We start from the raw sequence: 25,778 nt of genomic DNA on the forward strand, positions 1-25,778 counted from the left end.
TTCACAATAGAGCCATCATCGATTGGTCTAAATTCCTTGAACCAACGACGATCTTTGCACACATGGCTTGTTGCTCTCGAATCAAACCACCAAGCAACGTCATCATCCTGCACATAGAATGCATCAGATATTAGTGATACATAATTTGAATTGGTATTCGAATTAAAATTATTCACTACAATCTGACCTTGTTGCTTTTCAGGATCATTAGACCCACTTGGACCAGCCTTGTTCTTTCCTTTGAACACCCGGCAATCCCTCTTTAAATGACCAGGTTTCCCACACTTCCAACATGACAATTTTGTCTGTTTGTTTGAACCTTTGTTCTTATTTCCTTGAAATTTTCGTTTGTTACCTTTAGCATTGTAATTTTGCTTAACTGTTCCACTTTCCTCTACCATATTAACGGAAGAGGAACCTGCTACGTTTTTATCATTGACTTTGTCAATTTCCTGAGCCCTCAGCGACTCCTCAATCATGAAATGACTACCGAGTTGAACCAGAGTCAACTCTTCCTTCTTATGTTTCAAGGTATGCTTGAAGTCTTTCCAAGAAGAAGGCAGTTTATCAATTATAGATGAAACTGCAATGGATTCATCCATTTTCAAATCATGTTGAGTAAACTGACCCAAAATCCGCAACAGTTCATTATATTGTTCCATAACAGGCCTCGAATCAATCATTTTGTAATTAAAGAAATTACTAACTAAGAATTTGTTACTTGAGACATCTTCTGCCATATACTTGGATTCAAGAGAGTCCCATAATTCCTTAGCAGACTCAACATTTTGATAAATATCAAAGAGAGAGTCAAACATACCGTTTAGAATGTGTCCACGACAAATGTAATCGTCATTCTCCCATTTCGAACACTTCCTTGTTTGATCCAGAGTTTCGTCTTCCATAAACACCGGCATCGGTGTACTCAGCACATACACCACATTCAATGTTGTCAAGAGAAAGTGCATCTTCTTCTGCCATCTTCTGAAATCCTGCCCTTCAAACTTGTCCAACTTCGCAAACTTGCTTGTCATCTTCAAACTATCGTTCGTCATCTCGAAAGATTTGATTCAATCTTTTGTTGGTTAATTTGAAAAATCGAGATGATACTGGATAAATCTGAAGTCGTGTATAACACTTTCAGATTGAATCAAATTTCGGGGTTCAACCAAAATTGTTCAATCGGATAAAATCAGAAGATTATAATTCAAGAGTCTTGTATGTTTTGTCACCCGTTATACTTTCTGAACCAGAATGATTGTTTATGATCAAAGAAAAGGTGGGTTTTGGCGGTTGATGAAAGTTATTTCTTTTTAAAAATTGCCGTTGATGGAAGTTTTAGTAACTTCCATGTAACTTCCAAAATTTGCCTAAACCGAACATCTCGTTATTACATTAAAACAAGCGTGCACTCTTATTTTAACATAATAAAGAGATCAATTACACTAAAATATCCAACACTTTGCGTCAATTTGTTTATCCTGCGTCTAAAATCTCTATATTTTAAGGTCTTGTATGAGTAATTTTTTTTATATTGTAGTCTTTGTTGTTAGTTTTTTTTAGTATAAAGATACCACAAAATAAAGAAATAAATATATAAATATATAACGACTAAAATGTAAAATAAAAATTGTTTGTATAAAGACTAAATCGTAGAACTTTTAAGTATTTGGACTAAAATGAAAAATTAATACAAATATGAGGATCAATTGACAAATTAAAATAATATAACTTTAAAATTTTTATAAAAGATGGGAAAATGTGGAATAAATACATTAGGCCATCTTTGAATTGATGAAAAGAAATAGAATGGAATGAAACCAAAAAAAATTATCATGTTTAAATAATGAATAAAACAGAAGAAATTATTTTTTTATACCTAATTATCCTTAACATAAAAAATAAAAATATTATGTGTTTTTTTTGTTGTGACCTGCTAAATGCCTGCAACGTGTTTTGTAAAATATTCTAGAAACTAAAACTGCACACTGCACATATCATATTTTAAACAATCCAACTACAAGTAACAAGGAGGGCTAGAGAGTTAGATTTGTAAAATGGTGTACTAAATGGATGGTTTTAATTTAGATGCATGAAATCTAGACTTTGTAAGATATGATAAATGAATATTTATTTTATTTTAATAATTTTCAATTAATGAAGAATTTATTTAATTAAAGATGACAAAAATATTTGATCCAATTTTTAATTAAAATTTCACATTAGCCATTGCCAATTGAGACTTGATTCCTTCAATGGAAAATCAATTCCTTGGATTTATTAGGATGTATTTGGTTTACATTTTTATTTTTTGTTTTTATTTTTTGAAAATTATTTTTATTTTCAAAAAATTAGAATTTTGAAAACATGTTTTGTTTTACGTTTTATTTTTTGTTTTTAAGAAATAAAAATACTAAAAATGCATTTTCAAAGAGAAATATATTTTTAGATTTACTTAAAATTATATTCTTTGTGCTCGCGTTTTCATTTTATCTAAAATGAGGTTCTGGTTTCAATTGAAAACACTACAAACGGGATTTTATTGTTTCCAATTTTTGGTTCGTTTAAGAAAATATTTTTCCTGAAATGAAAATGAAAACAAAAATTTAACGAAACACATTTCCATCACCATTTATTTTGAGTAAAAATAAAAATAAAAAACAACTAAATCAAACACCTTCTTAAAAATCTAAATCAATTCATTGCAATGAAACACCGCTCAAACACGAGATTTTTGCTTGAATAACTTTTTCTTTCAATTATAAATTTTTAAAATTAGTTTTAATTTTTTTTACTTTTACTATTGGAAAACCTAGTTTTTATTTTCAACACTCATTTTAAACTCTTAAGTCGGACTCATATAAGAGCCGAAAGTCTTATACAAAAAGTCTTTGACTTTTTTTTTGTCTTCATCAAGGTTGTCATATAAAATATATATTTGTTATTATATTGATTGTTTTTATTTTGGGGTTAGAAGATATGCAATTAAAATATCATTTCTTTTGATTTTTAATATTTTTATTAAATATATCATTCTCTTTTTATAGTTTGTATTGTGAAGATGATGACATTTTTATTTATCATTTATTGTGAAGATAAAATATTTTATCTTTTTACATAAATAATATTTTTTGGTATAATTAGATAAATAATCTATTTCTCTTTTGTAATATTTATTGTGTTTTTCTTTTTAGACAGAATACTCAAATACTATTTATTTTTCTTTTCAATAGTACTTTTTTATATCATCTATTATTGCTATTTTAAAGACTACAAATAATTACATTTACAAGACTTTATTTTCGTTCTCTTTATATGAATTTGATTATAAATAATTTGATAACTAAATGTTATTTATTAACATTTGCAATAGGATAAACTTAATTAAAACACTATATAAGATATGACAAATTGAGGTTTAAGACATATTAACAAATATCTCCTCTTTCCAATCACTCTTTTGTATATATTTTTTCTTTCTTTTCTCTTGTCTTTGTTTATTTGGACATTGTTAATATATGAATCCAAACACATTGCTGAATAAATCTTGAGAAACAAATCAAATATAAGTTGTACTAGAAATATGTCAAAATTCCAAGGCACTGACAATTGTCTTGATATCACATTATTATTCTTCTAATTATCTTAAAACTGTATTAATCTAAACACTAATTTTATTATAAATTTATGAAAATTCTTTATAACATGTTAGTGATTGAATTTTGTAATCTTAGGTCTTTAAAAAATGTTTAGTTTATTTTGTTACAATAAATTAAATATTTTTTAATATTATAATAAATTATCGCTATAATTAGTATTTTAGAACATGTATGAAATATAAAATTTGATATACATATGAATCATAATTTTCACAGTTTACCCCCCAAACATTGAAGTTTGGGTCCACCCCTGCTTGTTTTTGATTCGGTCTTCTTCAAAACTAGCAACAAAAGGTCATGTACAATAATCTTTCCTTTTTTTAATGACATACCAAACTTTGTGTTGATAAAAATATAAGGTATAGTAAGAAACTTCATAACTTTTTTTATGAAAAAATAAGAAAATTATTATTTATTGATTCTTATATAAAATCCTTAAAAAACACTTTAAAAATTGAAGGTATTTTAATTTAAATAAGTACGGTAATCATTTAAATAGGACCTTTACTAATTTCCCCAACTTGCTAGTAACATCTCATTTGACAATTTATAATAATAATAATAATAATAATCTCATTTGGTAAGATTGGGGATGTCGTCCCTTTACCATATTTCCAGAGAGTATTGAAAGTTATTAATCCAATACTTTCTTCTAACTCAAGGTTGAACGAGTATTCTGTATTCTTTTTTATTGATAGGAATCAAGCTCAGATTTCAATAACCCATACACATTACTCAACCAACTAACGGAGCAAGCTAGACCACTTGATACATTTTACATATAAGGGGAAACAAATCAGTCTATACAACTAGTGAGTAAAACTGAATAAATGCTTATTCGGACTAATTTCACTATTTTCTACCCTCTTCCAAGTTAGAGCACAAGTCATGAGTATCGTAATTTGATGACCAAAGAAATCTAACTGATTTATGGAAATGACAATTTTTTTCCCTCTCGGTAAGTGTATTATTGTCTGTAACGCGTGATATTATCACCAATTCATTTTAAAAGATAAATTCAATTTCTTGGGGAAAAAAAATCAAAATTGACCATAAAAGTCCTTACCTATTGACTTTTACAATTTTCTAAATATGCCCATAATTTAAAATAATCAACACAAGAACATGCCTCCTTACTAGGCGTTCACATTAACGCTATCCAACTCCAGAGTGGAATTTGGTGGCTAGTATCCCCGCAGGAATCAATTAAAAGAGGGCTCCAACATATGAGATGTACATGAAAGTGATAAAAACAGATATAAAAAGGATCTAAATGCTTATTATTCCAGAAAGAGACAACAAATATATGCACAGGATCACCTGACTACTTTATCTTTTCATCTAGTAGAACTTTTATAACTTGAAATAAAAATAAAAGGGCGTCCTTTTGGGATGATGAACAAAACAAAAGCAGCAGAACAGACCAAAATTTTTGAAGGCTCCACTCCTTAACTCCTTTCAAAACCCATCATCCCAAATGTAATAAAAGTAACTATAAATAAAAACCTATATTTCATTTTAGAAACGAAATGGCTCAACAGCAAACCCTTGGAAGCGATAAACATTAGCAAAACTACAAATGTGCAGGCTTCAGGAGATGGAGGCTGCAGGGGAGGGGGGACATGTCAGCAATAGAAAAACTCTCACATGAAATAGCTGAGTGCTTTCTTTACTCCTGAACCCCCTTCTCCATATAATTCATTCCATTGTAAAAGCTCAGTCATATTTACTGATTCAGAAGAAACACTTGCACATACCTGATTCAATATAATGTACGAAGTAACATATTACTAAAAACGAAAAGTCGGAGAGCTCAAAGGACTGGAGAGGGCTTTGCTTAAATGAAATTTCATTTCATACCTGCTGATGAGCATATTTAAAGTCTTCCATGTTTAAAGATCTAACGTCCCCACTGCTGCATAATGCTGGAGCTGGTTGGCCTTCTGCTAGAGCAGCAGCACGTTCCTGTCATGCATCAAACACATTAAGCATACATTAGCTCCTTTTAATCATAAACCCATATATTTTGTAAAGGATACAATAATTCCCCTTCATTAAAATTACTGGCTAACAACTTAATCAGAAATGAGTTCAAAATCTAAGATCATCAAGAAATAGAGAACTCTCCAAGTCTATTGTTGCTTTGTCTCAACCAAGGTCATAAGTTTAGAGCGTAATTTTCAACACATGCAAATAGCATGTAGACTTTATGGAAAGATTTATGCATGCAACCCAACTATAACTTACCATCAAAAGCAGTGACAAACCCATGGATACCAAGCATAACACTAACATAAAGAAGAGACATACCTTTTTTTCCTTTTCTAATATCTCTTTAATAGGCCGATGTGCTGCAGTTACACACAAATTCTGCAGTATAAGGGCAAGCATCAAATATTGAATAATAGTAACATTAATTTCAAAGAATAAGGTAACAGGAAAAAGAACACCAGCAACCTTAAGATCACTTCCGGAATATCCATCAGTCATACTTGCTACTGCATCTAAATCAACATCAGGAGACAATTCCTCTTTTGCCAGGATAACTTTCAATATTTTCGCTCTATTAGGAGCATCTGGCAAATTTACCATCAATCTGCCAAAGACAATAATTACAAAAAATTTACTTATGTTGGGCCTCCCCCTTACAAAATAATAGGAAGGGGAATTGAAGCACAGTTGAATATATTCACCTTCTTGGCATCCTCCTTATGACAGCCTCGTCAAGGTCAAAAGGCCTGTTAGTGGCTGCCAGCACAAGAACTCGCTCTGTTTCCTTCGTGCGTAAGCCATCCCAATTCACCATGAATTCATTTTTCATCTTTCGCATGGCCTCATGCTCTCCTGGGTTTTCCCTACGACCCAACATGCTGTCAACCTGAAACAAAGCTAGTAAAGTTACATCCAATGAATCAATACAAAACAATACCCTTAAGTTAAAAGGCTTACCTCATCAACAAATATAACACTAGGTGAAATTTTACTCGCCAGAGAGAAAACAGCTTTCACATATTTCTCACCCTCCCCAAACCACTGAAGCAAAGAGGGGCAAGAACATGAGTTGATATGCACAGCAAACTAATAAAGGTGAGATCAATATACACTTGGAGAGGGACAAATTTAACCTTAGAGGTAATACTTGACATAGAAATGTTGATGAAGTTTGCACCAGCTTCAGTAGCTATTGCCTTTGCGAGCATTGTTTTACCAGTTCCAGGGGGACCAAATAATAGGATTCCTTTGCACGGCTGCACAAAAGGTAATTCAAAGTTGAGATAACAGAATGGATAATATTTTGATAAAGAGCAAGTTAGATGGTCATCAAAATTATATTAGATTTATTAATTGTTGTATACCACAGAAATTATTTTAATGATTATGGATATAAAGATCCAAATTCTCTCCAAAAAAAAACACTTTCCCAAAATCAATTGCCTATCACAGAAGATTTCAGCTTTTACATTCCATGGAAAATTTCAGACAACAAATGAATTGCATATCCAGCAGAGTGCAGATGCCAATATCAGATATAAATGCAACAAATCCTAGATGTCTAGGCCAATCAAACATAGTTAAAAGTGGTCAGCAGATTCCACTTCCTTCTTTTTCCTCTCTTAGAGTGGGGACAAAGCAAGGGCACTAAAACATTAAAGCACATTAAAAGCGTCACAAAATCAATCGATCTATCAAATCAACAAATAGTCAACCAACATAAAGAGCATAAGCAAAAAAATCTGTTAAACAATAAAAACAAATTTCAATCTCTAACAGTATGTTTGGATGGAGCAATTCAGCAGGGAAATTCATTTTTTCAAGGAATTTAAAATGATTCATAATAAAATAGCTTGATTGGATAAAATATTTGAAAGGAGATTTAATTTTTGGTATTTTTATGAATCATTTTGATTGACTAAAACAGTAGGATTTCAAATTCTCTCAAAAAATATAAAATTTGAAATTCTATTTTCAGAGATGCTCACTCTAACTCACGTTCTTACTCGCGACCCTTTCTCGCTCAACACTAGCAACTACGGGTGACCAAAATTTTTACGGCCGACATCGATATAAGTTGTTTTTCATTGACGTTGGTTGAGGTTTTTCGGTTAGAATTTTTTTTTATGTCAACCAAAGTTATTTTTTGTCGATATCGGCTAAGATTTTTTTTTTTAGATGATGTTGGTTAGGGTTATTTTCTCACTGGCGTCAATCATGGGAATTTTTTGCTGACGTTGGTCAAGGATTTTTTTGACCGTTGTCATTCAGGTTTTTTCAATTGATGTTGACCAATGATTTTTAGCCAACATCAGCCAAGGCTATTTTATAACCGATGTTGGGTAGGGTTTTTTGTCCGATATTGGTCAGGACTATTTTTTAGCCAACTTTGACTAGGGATTTTTCGGTCAACGTTGACCAATGATATTTTTCGGCCGACATTGGATAGGTTCTATTGGTCAGCATCGACCAAGCTATTTTTTAGCCGATATTGGATAGATTTTTTTGTCAACACCTGCTAGGATTTTTTAGGCTGACGTTGGCTAAAAATAACCTTGGTCAATGTCGTTCGAAAAGACCCTTAGCCGGTGTTGGTCAAACAAACCCTAGCCGACATTGGTAAAAAAATCTAGCTAACATCAGCTAAAAATTAGACTCAACCAACGTTAGCCGAAAAATAGCCCCGACTAATGTCAGCTCACAAATATTCCCGGCATACTTTAACAAAAAAACCTTATTTGATATCGACCGAAAAATAGTCTTAGTTAATGTCGGTTTAAAAACATCACTTGTTGTGGTCAGGAAAAACAACCCTAGTTAAAATTATCAATATTTTTTATTTTTAAATTATTAAAAATTGAAAAATATTTTTTAATTAATATTTCAAAATTAGATTGTGTTTGTTTTCTATAAAGTTTAGTATTAAAATTTCATCTATTTAAAATATAAAATTGAGATTTTGCCCTATCCAAACAAAGAATTTAAAATTAAAGAAATTTGAATTGATTTATCCGAACAAAGCATTTGAAAAATGAAGGAAATTAAAATCAAAGCAATTTAAATTCTAGGCATTTCAAATTCCCGAAATTCCTAATCCAAACACAAGTAAAGGAAATGAAACCTTGGTTAATTGCCCCTTGCAAAAAAGTTCAGGCCTCTGTAAAGGAAGCATCACCAACTCCTTCAATGTATCCTTGACCTTTTCAAGAGCTCCAATATCATCAAAAGTAACATCGATGTCACTAGGTGGAATAACATCAGCCAAAAGCCTCTTTTCAAATTCATTTTCTGTCACAACATCCTGAGCAAGCAAAATGATTTAGAATACAGTGTTTATGAACTCTCCCGACAGAATAACTTGTAATAAGCAAAGCTGGAATCACATGTAAGTAGCAAAAGGGCACAAACAATCACCTTAAGAGATTTCTTCAGGCTCTTAGACTCATTCTGGATAGACTGCAAGATCCCAATTCCATACTGAATGCTGGAGGAATACCATATAATATCACCATTGTAAAATTACAATTTAAGTACATATAGTATTTCAAATAACAAGCAGTGTAAGCTAGCAATTACCTCTCACAGGACAATGCAAGCTTTGAATCAGGCTTAGCTTCTGAATTCTGCATGAGGTGGTGGCTTAAAGCCCAACCAATTATCTTCTCTGCATCTGCATGTAGCAAAAATGATATAGGAGAGAGATTCTAGAGAGATCCTAAAGCACTTAATGCTTCGAACATACTTTCATTTGTAAGTGTCTGATCCTTAATGCACAAGGTCTCAAGTCCTTCACATTCCATTCCACAACGTCCCAAAACCTATAAATAAAATTAGCTAGTCTGTAATTACAGTAAATTTAAACACCTCAACAGCAAATGTAAAACATCAAGTTTTACGTCACTACACAGTTCTACATCTGTCACATAACCCTATTATGCACCATTATCCAAAAAAATAATTGACTCAAGGGATTGGCTTTCAACTGAATCTGAATCATAAGAATGAACCTCATCAAATTAGTAGTTAGAAATATATTGGAGGATTTATATCAAAACAAACCAAATAAATCAACGGTCTAAATTCTCCTATATAGATTTGCAATTACATAATCAAATAAAGACCAGAAGGGATTCTAACTCGCTTCTCATTTTCTTAAATTTAAACCAAAAATGAAAATTCAAAGCAAAATGTCATCCTTGAAATAAAACTTAGAATGGGCAAATTATCAAAGATGGAAGAGAGAATGAGAGATGATATAGACAAAGGTAAAGCCCTTAGAAAAAATAAAATTCCCAGACCCTCCCAAACATCCTTCCACAACTGATACAAGAACACCATCTTCCATGGGAAAGCATAACTTGCATTGACTGTTTAACTGGTATCCCATCTATTCATATATAAATCATACTTTGAATTACTTAGTACCACAATGGAATAACATATTAAGTCAGGTACTATATAGCCTCCAACGCTGTTTTTGCAAGAAATATGTAGATGTTACCATAAAACATGCCTTTTAATCTGAATGAATTAAATTTACAAGCAAACACAAGGCACTCACTGTGCGCAGGTGATGTAAATTTCCTTTGATTTTGAGAGTCTCAACATCTCGATCCAGTTGCTGCTTCCAAGATGCTAGAAGAGCCTCATCCTATACCAGGAAATATATTATGAATACTGTATAAGGAGAGCAAAATTCATGGCAAATATTCCCCTGTATATACCTGTGGCATGTGAATTGTAATTTTATTTGGGAAAAGCTTGGTCAAAGTTCTATTTTGTTTCGGGACTTCCTTCCCCCTGTCATGCAATCGTCCAAAACTATCCTGAAAAGATTGAAGAGAGATAAGGTTTATTTACTCAGATAGCTTGAAAGAAATAATATAGGTTGCATGTAAGCATAATACGTGAACAAACATATGTCAGCAATTCCTGTTTCTCTGTTTCAAATAGAAGTAATAAAAGTGAAAAGGAGATTTAGTCATTACTGGGAAAGCCAAGTCAAGAAGGGCAGTCTGATTGCTACCAAATTTTGTAAAAAGCAAACCACCAGGATGTGACTGCAGGGAACAATAGTCATATATCAATAAATAATCACTTATGGAGAAATTTAGACCAGTGATGGGAAGGAAATTCAATCAATCAAATATATAGAATATTTCAGATTGTATCTTATAGCACTAAAGCATAAATCATTCACAACTAATGCAGAGCAAAAGGATACAGAAAGCCCACAACTACTAAAAAACAGTTCTTTGGAGACTGATTAATTTATTCTTTCAACAAAAGTTCATGCCAATAAACCAAATGATATCATACAAAGATTTCCAGGGTATCTTGCAATAGACTGTTGAGATTCAAAGCTTCTAATGCCTTTATATGCATGGCAACAAGTAATCTATACTTGTCAATTGCACCAAAAAGCAATGGTATAGCAGGACCACACGGCCGAGTGGCTCCTGGGTGCTACAGAACTTGAATAGTACCACAGTTTAGAATAGCAGCCGTGATAATGCTAGAAATAGCAGTATTTTGTAGCTGGAACCAGCACAACACTTTACTGGGAGATATTTACAAACAATAAAAGCAGAGACCTAATTGAAAATCACAATATAGGGTCCTACAAACTACAGATTAATTTAACCCAAAATACAATACCTTTTCCTTGCGACTGTCATTTTGTGTGTGTGAACCTATTACGACCACATTATCCGGAAGATTTTCAAGCTTACTTTTAAATGAATGTGAATCTCCATTTCCTACAATAGACTTCTCAGCATCTTTCATGAACAAAATGAATGGTGCACTTCTACTCTCACTAAAAACAACCTGGGGAAAAAAACAGAGTATAAATCTAATTGTAAGATTGAAGCCAAAATGATTACAGAACATTCTTAGACTACATGGTAGGGTAAATGGCAACCTCAAACAATGAATGAATAAGTAATTTGTCCAGTTCTTCTACAGCACTGCTTTCCAAACGAAGATCGGTGACTGGAAACAGAAAAATAGTAAGATACAAGACTATAAAAGATATATAGATCAAAATATAATAATATAGAATATCTAAAAATATAAAAGTTGTATTAGAGAAGTAACACATTACCATTGCAGAAAAATCCTTGACCTCCCTCACAGGCACCACCAAGATCAACTCCATCAGGTATGGGTTTATCAAATCTCACACCAATTTTAGACAAGGGATTATCATCAAATAGTAAGACAACCTTCCCCCGACTTCCATTAGACGGTCCCCTATATATGAAACCGCTAATCAAAATTATAATTTAAAAAAAAAAAAAACATTAACACTTGAGCATAGTTATCAACCCAGACAGCAATGCAGTGCAGCTAGTCCCAAAAATGCTGTAGTGGGACAACATATAGAAGGATGGCCACTATACCAAAGAAATCGTTATATTTTTACTAAGATAACCTGGTTCAAGACTTGAAGAAGAATATATCACTACATGGTTTACCCCTAACACGTTTCCTCTTTCAAAACAAGCAACAATCTGATACCTTAAATTCCTCCTTCAGGTCTGTCACAGCACATGTATAAAACACTATGACTGTCACACCATAGAACATAACTTCCTAATACGAAATTAACACAAACATTACTGCTCACTTAACAAAAACATAGCTTCCGAAGAGAACTTGGCCAATCAACTATACACATATTGATAAGCAACAGATAGTATACACGAGGAAACATGGTAAGGGAAGTGTAGGGGATCATCCCACTAGAGGAGTAACTAACTTAGTGGGGAATGTGTGATGGGACAGGTGGCAGAGAGAGAAAGGAGGGCTGTAACGTTATATGCTGAGGGAATAATCAGTAGTGGGGGGCATGTATGGATTCAGTTAGAAACTGCATGGGAGTTTTCTAAGCAGCTCGAAATGCTTAGCCTGTTTTCTGCATTTTTCATTTCCATTGTCCATCCATTGTAATTCACAAGTTAGATCCCATTTGAACTCTAACTTGATTTACATCAATAATATCTCCCATTTTCATCTTAAAATTGTTATTTTACTGTTTTATTACTTCTGGATATCAGATTGAGTCCTATCAATTTGGTATCAAGAGCCTCGGTTTCGATCTAAACGGTGGATGGTGGTTACGAGACACATCATGGAGAACAGAATCGATACGATGGAAGAGCGATTGGGAAACGTGGAAGCGACGGTGGTAGAAATCCGTCAACTGCTGCGGGAACAGAACGAGAGACCTCGCCGGAGACAGGGAAGACCTCTAGGTCGGGGAGATCCACGTAACAATGACGACGACGGGAGTGATAGTAGCACGTTATCACATGGATCACGTTTCCGACCACGACGGCACGGTGGTGGTAACGAACGGAGGTATTTTGGCGGGAGAAGGAAGTTGGAGATCCCTGTTTTTAAGGGTGATGATGCTTACGGGTGGTTAGTTCGTGTTGAACGGTACTTCAGGCTGAATGAAGTACGTGAACATGATAAGGTGGATGCAGTGATGATTGCGATGGAGGACAGAGCGTTGAATTGGTTCCAATGGTGGGAGGATCAAACACCATTGAGGAGTTGGGAAGAGTTTAAGGAGGCAGTGATTCGAAGGTTTCAACCGGGAATACTCCACAATCCCTTAGGACCTTTATTGAGTCTGAAACAAGATAGCACCGTCATGGAGTATAGAGAAAAATTTGAGATGTTGGTAGCCCCATTGAGAAGGGAGGAGAGGGGAATGCTTGATAGCATTTTCCTCAATGGATTGAAGGAGGAGTTGCAGGCAGAGATGAAGTTGTATGACTATCATGATCTTGCTGACATGATGGATCGTGCATTGTTACTAGAAGAAAAAAATGAAGCTCTGAGGAGGAGGGGAATTACTGGGAGAGATAGAACAGAATGGAAGGATAAAGGTGGAGGGTCCAAGTTTCGAAATCCTGGTGATTTTGGTAAGGACAGAAGGGAAATACTTAAAGTAAGTGGAGTAAGTGAGAAGGTGGAAGGAAAAGGGGTGGAAGGTGTGAGAGGTAGGAGACTGAATCCTGCAGAGTTAGAGGAGAGAAGTAAGAAGGGACTGTGTTTTAAATGTGGGGACAAGTGGAATAGAGAGCACATCTGCAAGTTCAAACATATGAGCTTGAGGCTGTGTGAAGGAGGTAGTGAGGAAGAAGAGATGGAAGAGGAGATAGAGAAGGTAGACAGTGAAACAGATGCTGTTGGGGAGTTGAAAACCTTGCAATTGTCATTACAAAGCAAGGAAGGTTTCACTTCTAATAAATCATTTAAAGTCTGGGTGACCATTAAGGAGAGGCAGGTACTTACCTTGATTGACTCTGGAGCTACCAGTAATTTTATAGCTTCAAAGTTAGTGGAGGAATTGGGATTAGAACTGACAGAGACACCTAGTTATGTCATTGAAGTAGGCAATGGTGAAAAGGTAAGAAATCAGGGGGTATGTGAAGACCTGCAGTTCCAAATTCAAGGTGTGGAATTCAAACAACATTTCTTCTTGATGGAGTTAGGAGGGTCAGAGATGGTGCTAGGAATGGATTGGTTGGCTAGCTTAGGCAATATTGAAGCTAATTTTGGAAATTTGTGCCTAAGGTGGGAGGCTGAAGGGAAGAAGTATAGCATTCAAGGTGACCCAACTATGTGTAATAGGCAATCATCTTGGAAGGCTATGATGAAGGCTCTAGCTGATGCAGGGGTAGGCTTTTACATACAGTCTATGGAGGCAGAGTTGGAAGAAGTAAGGGAAGCAGAAGGGTTCAATCAGTGGCAGCAGATACTGGGAGAATTTGCAGCAGTTTTTGACATGCCAACAGGTTTACCACCCATCAGAGAGCATGATCATCCTATAATGCTCAAACCTGGGGCTGTCATTCCTAATATCAGGCCTTATAGATATCCCTATTATCAGAAAAATGAGATTGAGAAGATTGTGAAGGAAATGATGCAAGCTGGAATAATAAGGCACAGTACCAGTCCTTATTCAAGTCCAGTTTTATTGGTTAAAAAGAAGGATGGAGGATGGAGATTCTGCACTGACTACAGAGCTCTCAACAAGGTGACAATTCCCAACAAATTCCCTATACCAGTAATTGATGAATTATTAGATGAATTAGGGGGCTCAGTTATTTTTCCCAAACTTGATTTGAAATCTGGCTATCATCAAATTAGAATGAAGGAGGAAGATATTGCTAAAACTGCCTTCAGGACCCATGAGGGCCATTATGAGTACTTAGTTATGCCATTTGGCTTAACTAATGCTCCTTCAACATTCCAGGCTCTAATGAATGAAGTGTTGAGACCATATCTGAGGAGGTTTGTGTTGGTATTTTTTGATGACATCCTTATTTACAGCAAGAGTGAAGAAGAACACAAGTTGCATTTGAGGGAAATACTGCAAGTGTTGAGAAGGAATCAGTTATATGCTAACAAGAAGAAGTGTTCCTTTGCCCAGAAGGAAGTGGAATATCTTGGCCATCTGATATCTGATAAGGGGGTGTCAGCTGACCCCAAGAAGATAGAAGACATGCTCAAATGGCCACACCCTAAGGAACTCAAGGGCTTGAGAGGATTCTTAGGATTGACTGGGTACTACAGGAAATTTGTAAAGAATTACAGTAAAATAGCGTGGCCACTCACCCAGTTACTGAAGAAGGATAGTTTCTTGTGGAATGATGAAGCTCAACAAGCATTTGACCAATTGAAACAAGCAATGACTACTGTTCCTGTGCTAGCTATGCCAGATTTTGACAAGGAGTTTGTGATAGAAACTGATGCTTCAGGGAAGGGTATAGGTGCAGTACTTATGCAAGAAGGAAGACCAGTGACATACATGAGCCAAACCTTATCTGACAGGGCTCAAGGTAAATCTGTTTATGAGAGAGAATTAATGGCAATTGTCATAGCCATTCAGAAATGGAGGCCATATTTGTTAGGGAGACATTTTCAAGTGCATACAGACCAGAAAAGCTTGAAATTTCTCACTGAGCAAAGAGTCATGGGGGAAGATCAACAAAAGTGGATTGCTAAATTAATAGGGTATGATTTTGAAGTTAAGTACAAACCCGGAAAGGAGAACAATGCAGCTGATGCATTGTCAAGACAAATGACTTATGCCACTATCACCACTGTGCAATGTGAAGTATGGGAGGGTCTGGAAGATGAAGTGCAGAATGATGAGAAGCTGAAGGTTCTGGTGCAAGCCTTAGTTGGTGATCCTCTCAGTCACCCAGGGTACCAGTTGAAGGGAGGGAGGTTGTATCATGAAGGAAGAGTAGTGATTCCCAAGAATTCACCCAGAATTGCTTGGTTGTTACATGAATTCCATGCTACTGCTGTGGGAGGTCATTCTGGGTACCTCAAAACTTATAAAAAAATTTCTGGATTAGTCTATTGGGAAGGCATGAGAAAGCAGATCAAGGAGTATGTACAGGCCTGTGAGGTGTGTCAGCAGAATAAGTACCAGACATTGAAACCTGGAGGGTTACTCCAACCCCTGCCAATCCCTAAACAAATATGGGCTGACATCTCAATGGATTTCATAGGTGGGCTACCTAAGGTGCAAGGTACTGATACCATTATGGTGGTGGTGGACAGGTTAACTAAATATGCTCATTTTTTACCTGTTAGTCACCCTTACACAGCTAAGGATATAGCTAGTTTATTCATTAAAGAAATAGTCAGATTACATGGATTTCCTACTTCCATAGTTTCTGACAGGGACAAGGTCTTTCTTAGTAATTTCTGGTCAGAATTGTTTAAGCAGGCAGGCACTAAATTGAAGTATAGTAGTGCATATCACCCTCAGTCTGATGGACAAACGGAGGTGGTGAATAGGTGCGTGGAAACTTACTTGAGGTGTTTAACTGGAAGGCAACCAAAGCAGTGGCCTAAGTGGTTAGCCTGGGCAGAATATTGGTACAATACCAACTACCATGCTTCACTCAAAACTACTCCATTTGAGGCACTATACGGGAGAGAGCCACCTATGCTAGTCAAGGGTGATGTCAGTCTATCTGCAGTGGAAGAGGTTAACAAACTCACAGCTGAGAGGAATGCGATGTTAAAGGAAATGCAGGAACAACTATTGAGGGCACAAGATGTTATGAGAACTCAAGCTAATAAGCACAGAAGGGAGGTTGTTTATCAGATCGGTGACATGGTATATCTGAAAATTCAACCTTACAAGTTGAAGAAACTAGCAAACAGGTTCAATCAAAAATTGAGCCCAAGATACTATGGCCCTTATGAAGTAGAGCAAAAGATAGGTGAAGTAGCATATAAATTGAAGTTGCCAGCTGACAGCAGAGTCCATCCAGTGTTTCATGCTTCATTGTTGAAGAAAGCTCTAGCACCTAATGTTGAGCCTCAGCCCTTACCAGCTTGCATGAATGAAAACTGGCAATTAGAGCCTGAGCCAGAGGAAGCTTTAGACACAAGGAAGAATGAACAGGGAGTAGTGGAAGTCTTGGTGAAATGGAAAGACCTTCCAGACTTTGAAAATTCCTGGGAGCCAGTGGAAAAGCTCAGATCAGAATTTCCTGGATTTCTTCTTGAGGGCAAGAAGAGTTTTGAAGGCGGGGGAATTGATAAGCAACAGATAGTATACACGAGGAAACATGGTAAGGGAAGTGTAGGGGATCATCCCACTAGAGGAGTAACTAACTTAGTGGGGAATGTGTGATGGGACAGGTGGCAGAGAGAGAAAGGAGGGCTGTAACGTTATATGCTGAGGGAATAATCAGTAGTGGGGGGCATGTATGGATTCAGTTAGAAACTGCATGGGAGTTTTCTAAGCAGCTCGAAATGCTTAGCCTGTTTTCTGCATTTTTCATTTCCATTGTCCATCCATTGTAATTCACAAGTTAGATCCCATTTGAACTCTAACTTGATTTACATCAATAATATCTCCCATTTTCATCTTAAAATTGTTATTTTACTGTTTTATTACTTCTGGATATCAGATTGAGTCCTATCACATATAAGTGCTTAAAAATAAAATTATCCAAAAATAAAGGCATATTTATAATTCATGATTGAAAAGTAAGTCTTAAAAAACAGAACTGTGAGAGATTGAGCAGTAGCACAGAGGGTGAATAAAAAAGGTGAGAGACCTACAATCTGCAACAGAAGTGTGAACAGCAGACAGATTAGAGATGGTATCATTGAGATCAAGAAGCAGGGGACACTGGAGCCTGGAGACCAGAGGGTGCCAGAGAAAGCCAGAAGTGGCTGGAGAATGAGATGCCACAGGAAATCAGTGGGTTAGAGCTCCGAAGTTGGACTCAGACAAGATGAACAAAGGCATGCTTCAAACCTGAATAACGGTTGGAGACAAACAAAGGAAGGCTTTTGATTTTTTGAAAATGTTGGGGAAATGACGAAAATACGAGAATTAGGGTTGAAAAAATCAGACAAAAATGGGGCTTTACCTTCCACGATGTAATAAGGATGAGAATAGAAGCGATTTTGGCTGTGAATCACAACTTGACAGGCACAATATAAAACCACTGAGTGTAGCAGCCTCTAGCCACATTGCCATAATTCACTGAAACAGCTACTATGCTATTACAACAATGCGCAATTGTAAACTAGGGTTTAGAGTTGGTGAAAATGAAGAAATGTTAAGAGACCAATGGAAATTAGGGATGGAAGTTACATTAAATGGTTCAGAAAACAACAGAGAATATGGCCGAATGAAATAGAAAAGACTAGCAGACTTGGAAACTGAAGTGAAAAAAAATAACGAAGTTGCTTAAGAAAAATTAGCAGATTGTGAAAATACAATACTTTTTATCTCCACTTTCTTGTTCCTTGTTTCATTTGTATGAGGTCCAAACAAGATAAGACAGTTAATTTCTAATACCTTATTTTCATCATACCAATTTTATTTCCCATCAGAGGTCATGGGTTCAAATCCTGAAAGTAGCCATTCCACTTTCAGGGGTAAGGCTATGTACACCTTCCCTCCCCAAATCCCCTTATGTGGGGCCTCGTGCACCGAGTTGCCCAATTTTTTGCTTCTTTCCCACCACATTTTCACCCAAACATGGGTTTAAGTTGCAACCTAGAATGCGAAGAACAGGAGAGCAAGAGATATACACAGAAAGAAAATGTGAAATAGGCAGTTATCAGCTTGTAGCACCATCCCTAACTTAACAACTAAAGGATCTATAGTAGTTTCAATTTTTGTACCCCAGTGCAATCACCATAAAGTAATTCTCCTCTCTCATTCTTGTTCAAATCTCCCAAAAGTGGTATAATCATTACATTTTCAATTAAATAGAAATTGCCATGTCATAATGTACAGTTATGCTTCGGTTTTGACATATAAAGGTCCATTCATTACACTACTTGTCTTACATAAAAAGTTGGGCCTGCATAGGTAGGTAGGTATTCATGATAACTAGGGCTCTATAGTTCATCTGACATGCAAAATAAAGTATAAAGCAATGTGTATCAATGAGAAAAACAAACTATTCAGAAAAGGTTTTAACAAATCCATACCTTGGAGATGTCTGATATACGCCACAAGAAGATGAACAGCTAAATTTCACCCTATCACCTGAATGATTATATATAGAAAATACAAACAGCTTCAGCTGAAAGTACAAAGCACATGCTCTGACACAATATGATGATGCAAATATTTAAAATTTAAAAATTAAGATTCATAATATCATAAATAGGAATAAGTTTCAAGATTTACGATATCTAGAACTCTAGATATATGTCATCTGTACCAAAATGAAATGAAAAGCAAATGAAATTGATATATGACAAAAGCACCCATCTCATTTCCTTTTTTATTATTAAAATTGGCTTAAAAGTTAAAAACTGGCTCAACCTCTGCATGGTATTTATTTATTTCACATATTCTAAATGGACGTGTCCTGGTGGCTGAAAAAAATTAACTTATATTAAGCACACGTGTTATATACATGCCCAACACGTGAACACCGGACCACAAGCCACGCTTGATGTAAAACCAAAGCAAAGGGGAAGAAATCTAGAAGAGCACACACCTAATTTGAATGAGCAACTTTTAGCTGTCCCAGAGGTGGATGGCGTGTTATCGGTTTCCAACTTAGGTTGAGACTCAAAGCCATATGATGTAGGTGCATTTGAAGGGCTAGGTGTCTCTGTTTCGCTAGCTAATGGATCCATGATCCTAGCCATGTCTTCTGTAGGACTTAGTTTAGTGCAGCGGAAGGATTTTTCAGCATTAAGTCCATCTTTGAGTAGCTCAGCTTCCTTGGAAGATAAACCCTATCATAACACAGCAAATGAAGATTCTTGTCAGAGTTTTAAGCAAAAAATACTTCAAGAAATCAGTCCATAAAGGAAGTCTTATCTTACACCCAAAAGCAAATGACTATCAAATATGAGCAGCTTAGCTCCAAAGTATTTTGCAAGTGCTTTTACCAACATCTCCTGATATATTTCAGACCCTGCAACCAGACAAAATTGGCAATTAAGGGAACAAATACTTACAGAAAAAGACGGAAAGCAGTAATATAATACTCACACACCTGCAGGTCCAGAGAGTAGAATACGAGGGTTTATGGTTGTAAGATCTGCAGTAAACTTTTCATGTTCTTTATGCATGAGGTGCATAAAGCAAGCAGCCACCAGGACATTTTTTGTATTCTCACTACAAAAAGACATGAATACAAACATAAATAAAGAACAAATTAAAAGTCCATTAAATAAAAGAGTATCAAGAATAACTTCAAGTCACATAAAGAATAGTCTTAATATCATTTAAAATTAAAAAAATCAAAGGAACCTAAGTAAATAATTTAAATTAAATGTCAAAAATTATGTCCTAGGTTCCTAACATACTAAATACATTGATATTTCAAGAAAGCAACATGAAAAGTGAAAGCTAATAACAAATTTGAAATCATCATTTATAAAAGCAGCACCAATGACTGACACATGGGATAGATTCAATTATTAAAAAGATAGGTTGCCAGATGAAATGTATTTTTGGGGACTTTTATGCAACATCATAGTAGATATAAAACAGAAGAAAAGTATACCTTAAATAGTAAGGGAAGTTGTCAAAAGAAACATCTATTTCTTTTCCATCCAGTATCGCAGCATTTACATCTTCTTTAAACACTGCACAGCGCACAGATGTACCCAAAGTCGATGCAGCCTGCATATCCAGTGTCCCATTTCTTTCTTCCAATACCTGTTTACAGATACTTTTGCTCAATTTCAGTTTACAACTAGGTCGTGCTAAGTTCCTTAAGAAAGGCCTTAGGAAATCATTCACCCCATAGATTTTAGCATTGCCTGCCTCTGCACCAGCATCTGGATTGCAATCCATTGTTGAATTATTATCACTTGTTTGAACATCTGCTGCTTTATCACTCCGCACATTTGGAGTTGATTCTGAGCCATCAAGCTCAGTTTCTGTACAATTATGATGAACAGTACGACTAGAGACATCGGTACCCTGGTGAGGTTTACTGGAGGTCTGAGATGGAGATTTCCATCTTGTAAGGTCCTGTCTGTTGGAAAGAGAAGCCAAAATAGAGGCCCCATCCACAGCTGAGGGGTCTCCACTTCTCCTTTCAAGTGGCAGAAATTTCCCAATACCACTTTGAGCTTCTGCACCCCTAACAGCAACCTCGGTATTTAGTTGCTGGAAAATCTAAGTTAAAACTTAATTAAGAAAAATAACCCACATAAATATACGTTTAAAATAAAACACCTTGAGAAAAATGAAGCAGATGATAATTGACAAATTCTATAACTGATACTTCTCATTTGAAAAAGAAAAAAGAACATTCAACTGAACAAATGAAAAGGATACATAAGAATGATTTCCAAGCACACCAAAAACCACTTCATCACCCGAGGTAAGTACACAGCTGGTATTCCTCTTGACATGCGTCCCATTTACTAGCACAGATCCTTTGCTACCCATACTTTCTAGCACAGCTACAGCACTCCCATCGCCCTGATCATTTCCAGAAACAACAGTAATCAAACTGCATATGCATATCGTACCGTATTCACCAACTAAAAACAAAAGACCAGAAAAAGCCATCCAAGAACACAATTCCAGAAAAGCTTTTATAGTGATTACTGTATATGAAAAACTTTGCATAGTAGAAACTGGGTAAAATGATCCACTACCAAGTGCATACTTTTGATCATAAAAAAAGAGCCTAACCACCCAGAATCTAATCCATGATCCAAAGTTTCATGAAGTAAACTTATATAGTCTTAAAATGTACCTGTGTATGTTTGATCCTGCATAAATTCCCACTTATAGTTTGATCATTCAGTGGAAAGTTGCAACCTCTATTAGAACCAATCGTGAAATTGGGTGTGCAAATAGCAACATTAGGATTCTGCAGCAGTAACACAAATTCCAAGTTAAAAAGTTGTGAATTAAACAAAAACACCACGCGCTTCACGTGGAGTTGACACTCAAAAGTGTGAACAGTGACTACTACAATCGCCACTTTTCTGATTCACTTCACTCGAACGAATTTACCTGTGCAGACTGCGACAAGAACCTGCACCACGGCGCACCTTCGATATTCGGATTTTGTTTCTGATAATTAATCCACGAAGAGAACGACGGACCTGCAAAGTAAACGACACAAAAGTATAAAAAAAAATTGTCCGAATCAAATTCACAACACAAGTAGCGATACCGAAACTAAAAAAATAAAAAATACAACAACAAAAAACGAACATATTTGAAGAAAAAAAGATCAGAGTGCTTACATGCGGCATCAGCAATCGGCGCCGTGACAGGCACAGCCGGCGTAGCGTCACCCTTGCCGGAGCTCACTCCATCGTCGGCAACCGCGCCGGCGATCTGAGCTTCGCCGGAGCCACATTCTCCGGGATCAAGCACGGGCTCCGGAGTAGATAAGTCCTTGGAATTTTCCGCCGGCGTCGGCACCGGTTTCTCCGACGAACCGCCATTGTCGACCTTAAAAAAATCGGAACAAATCGAAACGCGTCAATCGCAGAAAGAGACGCTAAGTGACGGCTCCGACGCCGGAAATCTCCGAAACCGAAACGCTCGGAACAAAGTGAATCGAAAATAAGAAGGGAAAGGGGAAAGGGAAGAGGAAGAAGAACCTTTTGGCGCTTCGGCGAAGGAGGTTTATCTTCCGAGGAGGAAGATCTTTTGGCAGAGACAGATCCACTGCGTCTCGTCGAAACCATGCTCCGTTTGTTCTTCTCCCTTCTGTTACTTCCTTTTCTCCTCTTAAGGAGGAGGGGATATCAATGATTTAACGAAATAACAGTACCTTGTAATAACTTTGTTATGATTATTATTATTATTATTAGTTAAAATTACAAATTTGATCCCGTTTTATTTCCTATTTAATCAAATCAAGTCATGTTAATTCTCAGCTCTCACAATTGGACTTTGATTATTATAAAAGATGATTGACATTTGCCATATTCATTTTGATTGCATGTATATTTGGATAATTCCTTTATAATGTCCAATTATATGTTTTATGGTTTAATTAAATACGAGCATAAAATTGATTCATAATTTTAATAAGAGACAAAATCTGAAATTAGAAGGAACACAAAAATATAATTTTACCTTATTATTATTATTATTATTATTATTATTATTATTATTATTATTATTTACTCTTTTAAATGGTGTGTCTCTCGCGATATGTGTCTTTGGACAAAATTAATTTTATTTTTTATTAAAATTTATTTTAAAAATAATATCATTTATATTTAGATATTTTTATTATAAAATTAAATTAAAAATAAAAATATTATAAAATTTTTAATTTAACGTATAAATTATTTAAAAATATTTTAACTTAAATTCAATTATAAATTCATAATTAATTTTAAATTCTTCTTTAATATAAAATCAAATATTTAAAAATATATTTAAAATTAATTCTCAATCTCAAAACCAATTTTTAAACTACCCAAATTAATCAAACATGTATGTAAAGTTAGTATTTTGGCATTTGATGGTTGTGCAGTTTAGGCAAGTACGTGCAGTGTTCGTCATTGTGATTATAATACGCTTTTTTATAATAAAAAAATACGAAATTAATTCGATAGAAATTTGTACCTTTACTAGTTGGCGTGATTTCCATGAAACTTTTATTTGTCTTTTATTATTATTATGTTCAACCACAACAAATACAACTAGTATAATATTCTTGCGAACAGACTTTATTCATATTTTAAAATTATCTGTGTATACATCTAAAACAATTTATTATTATACTATTATACATGTTTTAAAATGACATATTTTTAAGCTTAAAATGATTATTTTAAATATAATTTAAAAACTAAATAGTATTAATGTAAAAAGATGGAAGTGGAAAAAAGTAATATTAATGTAAGAACTAATCCTTCTCAAATAATTTTAATGTAATTTATTATACATATAACAATATTTACATTAGTTTCAACAAATGAGTTGTCATTGTTGTTTTGAAATATTAAGAATCTTTAAAACTTTACAAATTTAGAATGTCATAATGATTTGGATAGTTATTTAATTTGTTCATTATCCTTAACTAAGTAGTTTTTTAAAAATATAGAGAGAGATACTACGCGTATTTAGGATAGTTTACTGGTTGGATTGGTTAAAGTTTAGAATGAAATCAAATTAAAACCGATCATATTTAATTTATTTGGTTGGAATTGGATTTTAATAAAAAAAATTCACGTCCAATCCAAATTTAATGTCTTCTTTGTTAAGAAAAGAAGTCTGAAGTCTTGTAATGTTTCTAGTCATATAAGAAAGAATATATTTATTGGAATAAAAAGAATATATTTCAAAATAATATATAATAAAAATGATCATATATAAATTTCTGATTAAATAATAAAATGAAATTAGTAGATCGATTATAAATAAAATTTGAATATAATCATTACACAAATAAATATTTACTGTTATACTTGTATATTTGTGATGTTATTTAATGGTAGTAAAAATAAATGTAAATACAAAAAAGGAAAATATATAAAAAAAAAAAAACATAAAAGATATAAAATAAAAAAAAAGAAAAGAAAAGAAAAACATAAAAAGAAGATAAATGTCAAAAAAAAAAAGAAGAAGAAAGAAAGAAACATAAAAAAAAAGTAAAACATGAAGAAAAAAACAAAGATAAAAGATAGAATTAAAGTAAGAAAGACAAAAATTGAGAGAGAAAGAGAAAAAAAACTTTCTCAAAGATTGAAAAGTGTTCCCTTAAGAGGTTACCTTTTTTATAGTATACTCTGTATCTCTTTAAATTTTTTAAATAATAAAAAATAGAAATTAAATAGAATTACTAATAATATAAAAGTAATGAAAAGTTAATATAAATTAGAAGAAAATTTAAAATGTAAGACGTAGTTTAAATATAAAATTGTTCAATAAAATGTATACAATAAATAAGATAGTTCTTATTATTAATAGTTATAGATATTGACCGATACTCACAAATTTTAATGAAATCTTATATAATAATTTTGATGAGATAAAGACAAATTTTGTGTAATAAATATATTTGGAGGTCATTTTAGCTTAGTTTATAAGTTTTAATTCAAATAGAGATATTTAAGTCATTTAAAAAAAACGAGATATTTAGTAAATGAATTAATCTTCCTACCCTAAAACATTTTTTTTCAAATGCTGCCTAAATAGGCATTAGCTGCATGTATTGTTTCCTTTAATATTACATTATTTTGATTATTACACTACATTTTTAATAAAATATTGGCCTTTTAAATATCTTGTTATGTAGAAATATACACAATTTTCACATAACATCATGTGAAAACTTACATGATCTTTTAAATTGACACTTCATTTAAAATTGTGTGATCATATAATTTGATGTAACAATGAAATAATATGATAACGAAATTTGGTATAACGATAGTAATGAAGTTTGGAATAAAGGTAGTAATGAAGTTTGGTTCATGCATACTCCCTTACTCTAATGCACTCACAGTTTAGTACCATTCAAGCCCTGGTCCAATTTTAGTGGCTTCTAATGCACTCACACTGAATGATAATTAATGGTTTAATTAAATTTTTTATATTTAAAAAATAAATTATTTTTAGATTATTATTTAATATTTATTTTTTCAATCAAATACTTA

At 34.1% G+C, this 25,778-nt stretch overlaps 1 protein-coding gene across 2 annotated transcripts; it reads right to left on the bottom strand.

The window, feature by feature from the left end:
- Window positions 1-4,903: 4,903 nt before the first annotated feature.
- On the bottom strand, window positions 4,904-22,917 carry LOC114412051. Of its 2 annotated transcripts, XM_028375819.1 has the most exons (28): window positions 22,764-22,917; window positions 22,401-22,611; window positions 22,165-22,256; window positions 21,902-22,018; window positions 21,475-21,621; window positions 20,932-21,312; window positions 20,693-20,847; window positions 20,180-20,301; window positions 20,007-20,098; window positions 19,673-19,916; window positions 19,155-19,212; window positions 11,758-11,906; window positions 11,575-11,645; window positions 11,310-11,480; window positions 10,640-10,711; window positions 10,376-10,477; window positions 10,213-10,302; window positions 9,394-9,469; window positions 9,228-9,321; window positions 9,066-9,135; window positions 8,773-8,952; window positions 6,785-6,907; window positions 6,609-6,692; window positions 6,353-6,537; window positions 6,117-6,255; window positions 5,970-6,029; window positions 5,520-5,624; window positions 4,904-5,416 (listed from the first exon to the last, which is right to left on the bottom strand). In XM_028375819.1, exons 1-28 carry the CDS (start codon window positions 22,848-22,850, stop codon window positions 5,303-5,305), a joined length of 3,591 nt encoding a protein of 1,196 aa, XP_028231620.1. In that variant the 5' UTR covers window positions 22,851-22,917; the 3' UTR covers window positions 4,904-5,302. The 2 variants fall into 2 exon arrangements, with proteins under 2 accessions (XP_028231620.1, XP_028231619.1); XM_028375818.1 differs by having other exon boundaries at window positions 20,693-21,312.
- Between the last annotated feature and the right edge of the window lie 2,861 nt (window positions 22,918-25,778).

The sequence above is a fragment of the Glycine soja genome, chromosome 5 (genome assembly GCF_004193775.1).
Source record: "Glycine soja cultivar W05 chromosome 5, ASM419377v2, whole genome shotgun sequence".
Taxonomy (NCBI): Eukaryota; Viridiplantae; Streptophyta; class Magnoliopsida; order Fabales; family Fabaceae; genus Glycine; species Glycine soja.

Bases quoted from the DNA above. Each gene is read 5' to 3' on its own strand.
- LOC114412051 (XM_028375818.1), bottom strand. From the start codon at position 22,850: ATGGTTTCGACGAGACGCAGTGGATCTGTCTCTGCCAAAAGATCTTCC. The intron at 22,612-22,763 runs GTTCTTCTTCCT...GATTTTTTTAAG, and splicing joins CTTCGCCGAAGCGCCAAAAG to GTCGACAATGGCGGTTCGTC. The intron at 9,136-9,227 runs GTAATTGCTAGC...GTATTCCTCCAG, and splicing joins CTTGCATTGTCCTGTGAGAG to CATTCAGTATGGAATTGGGA.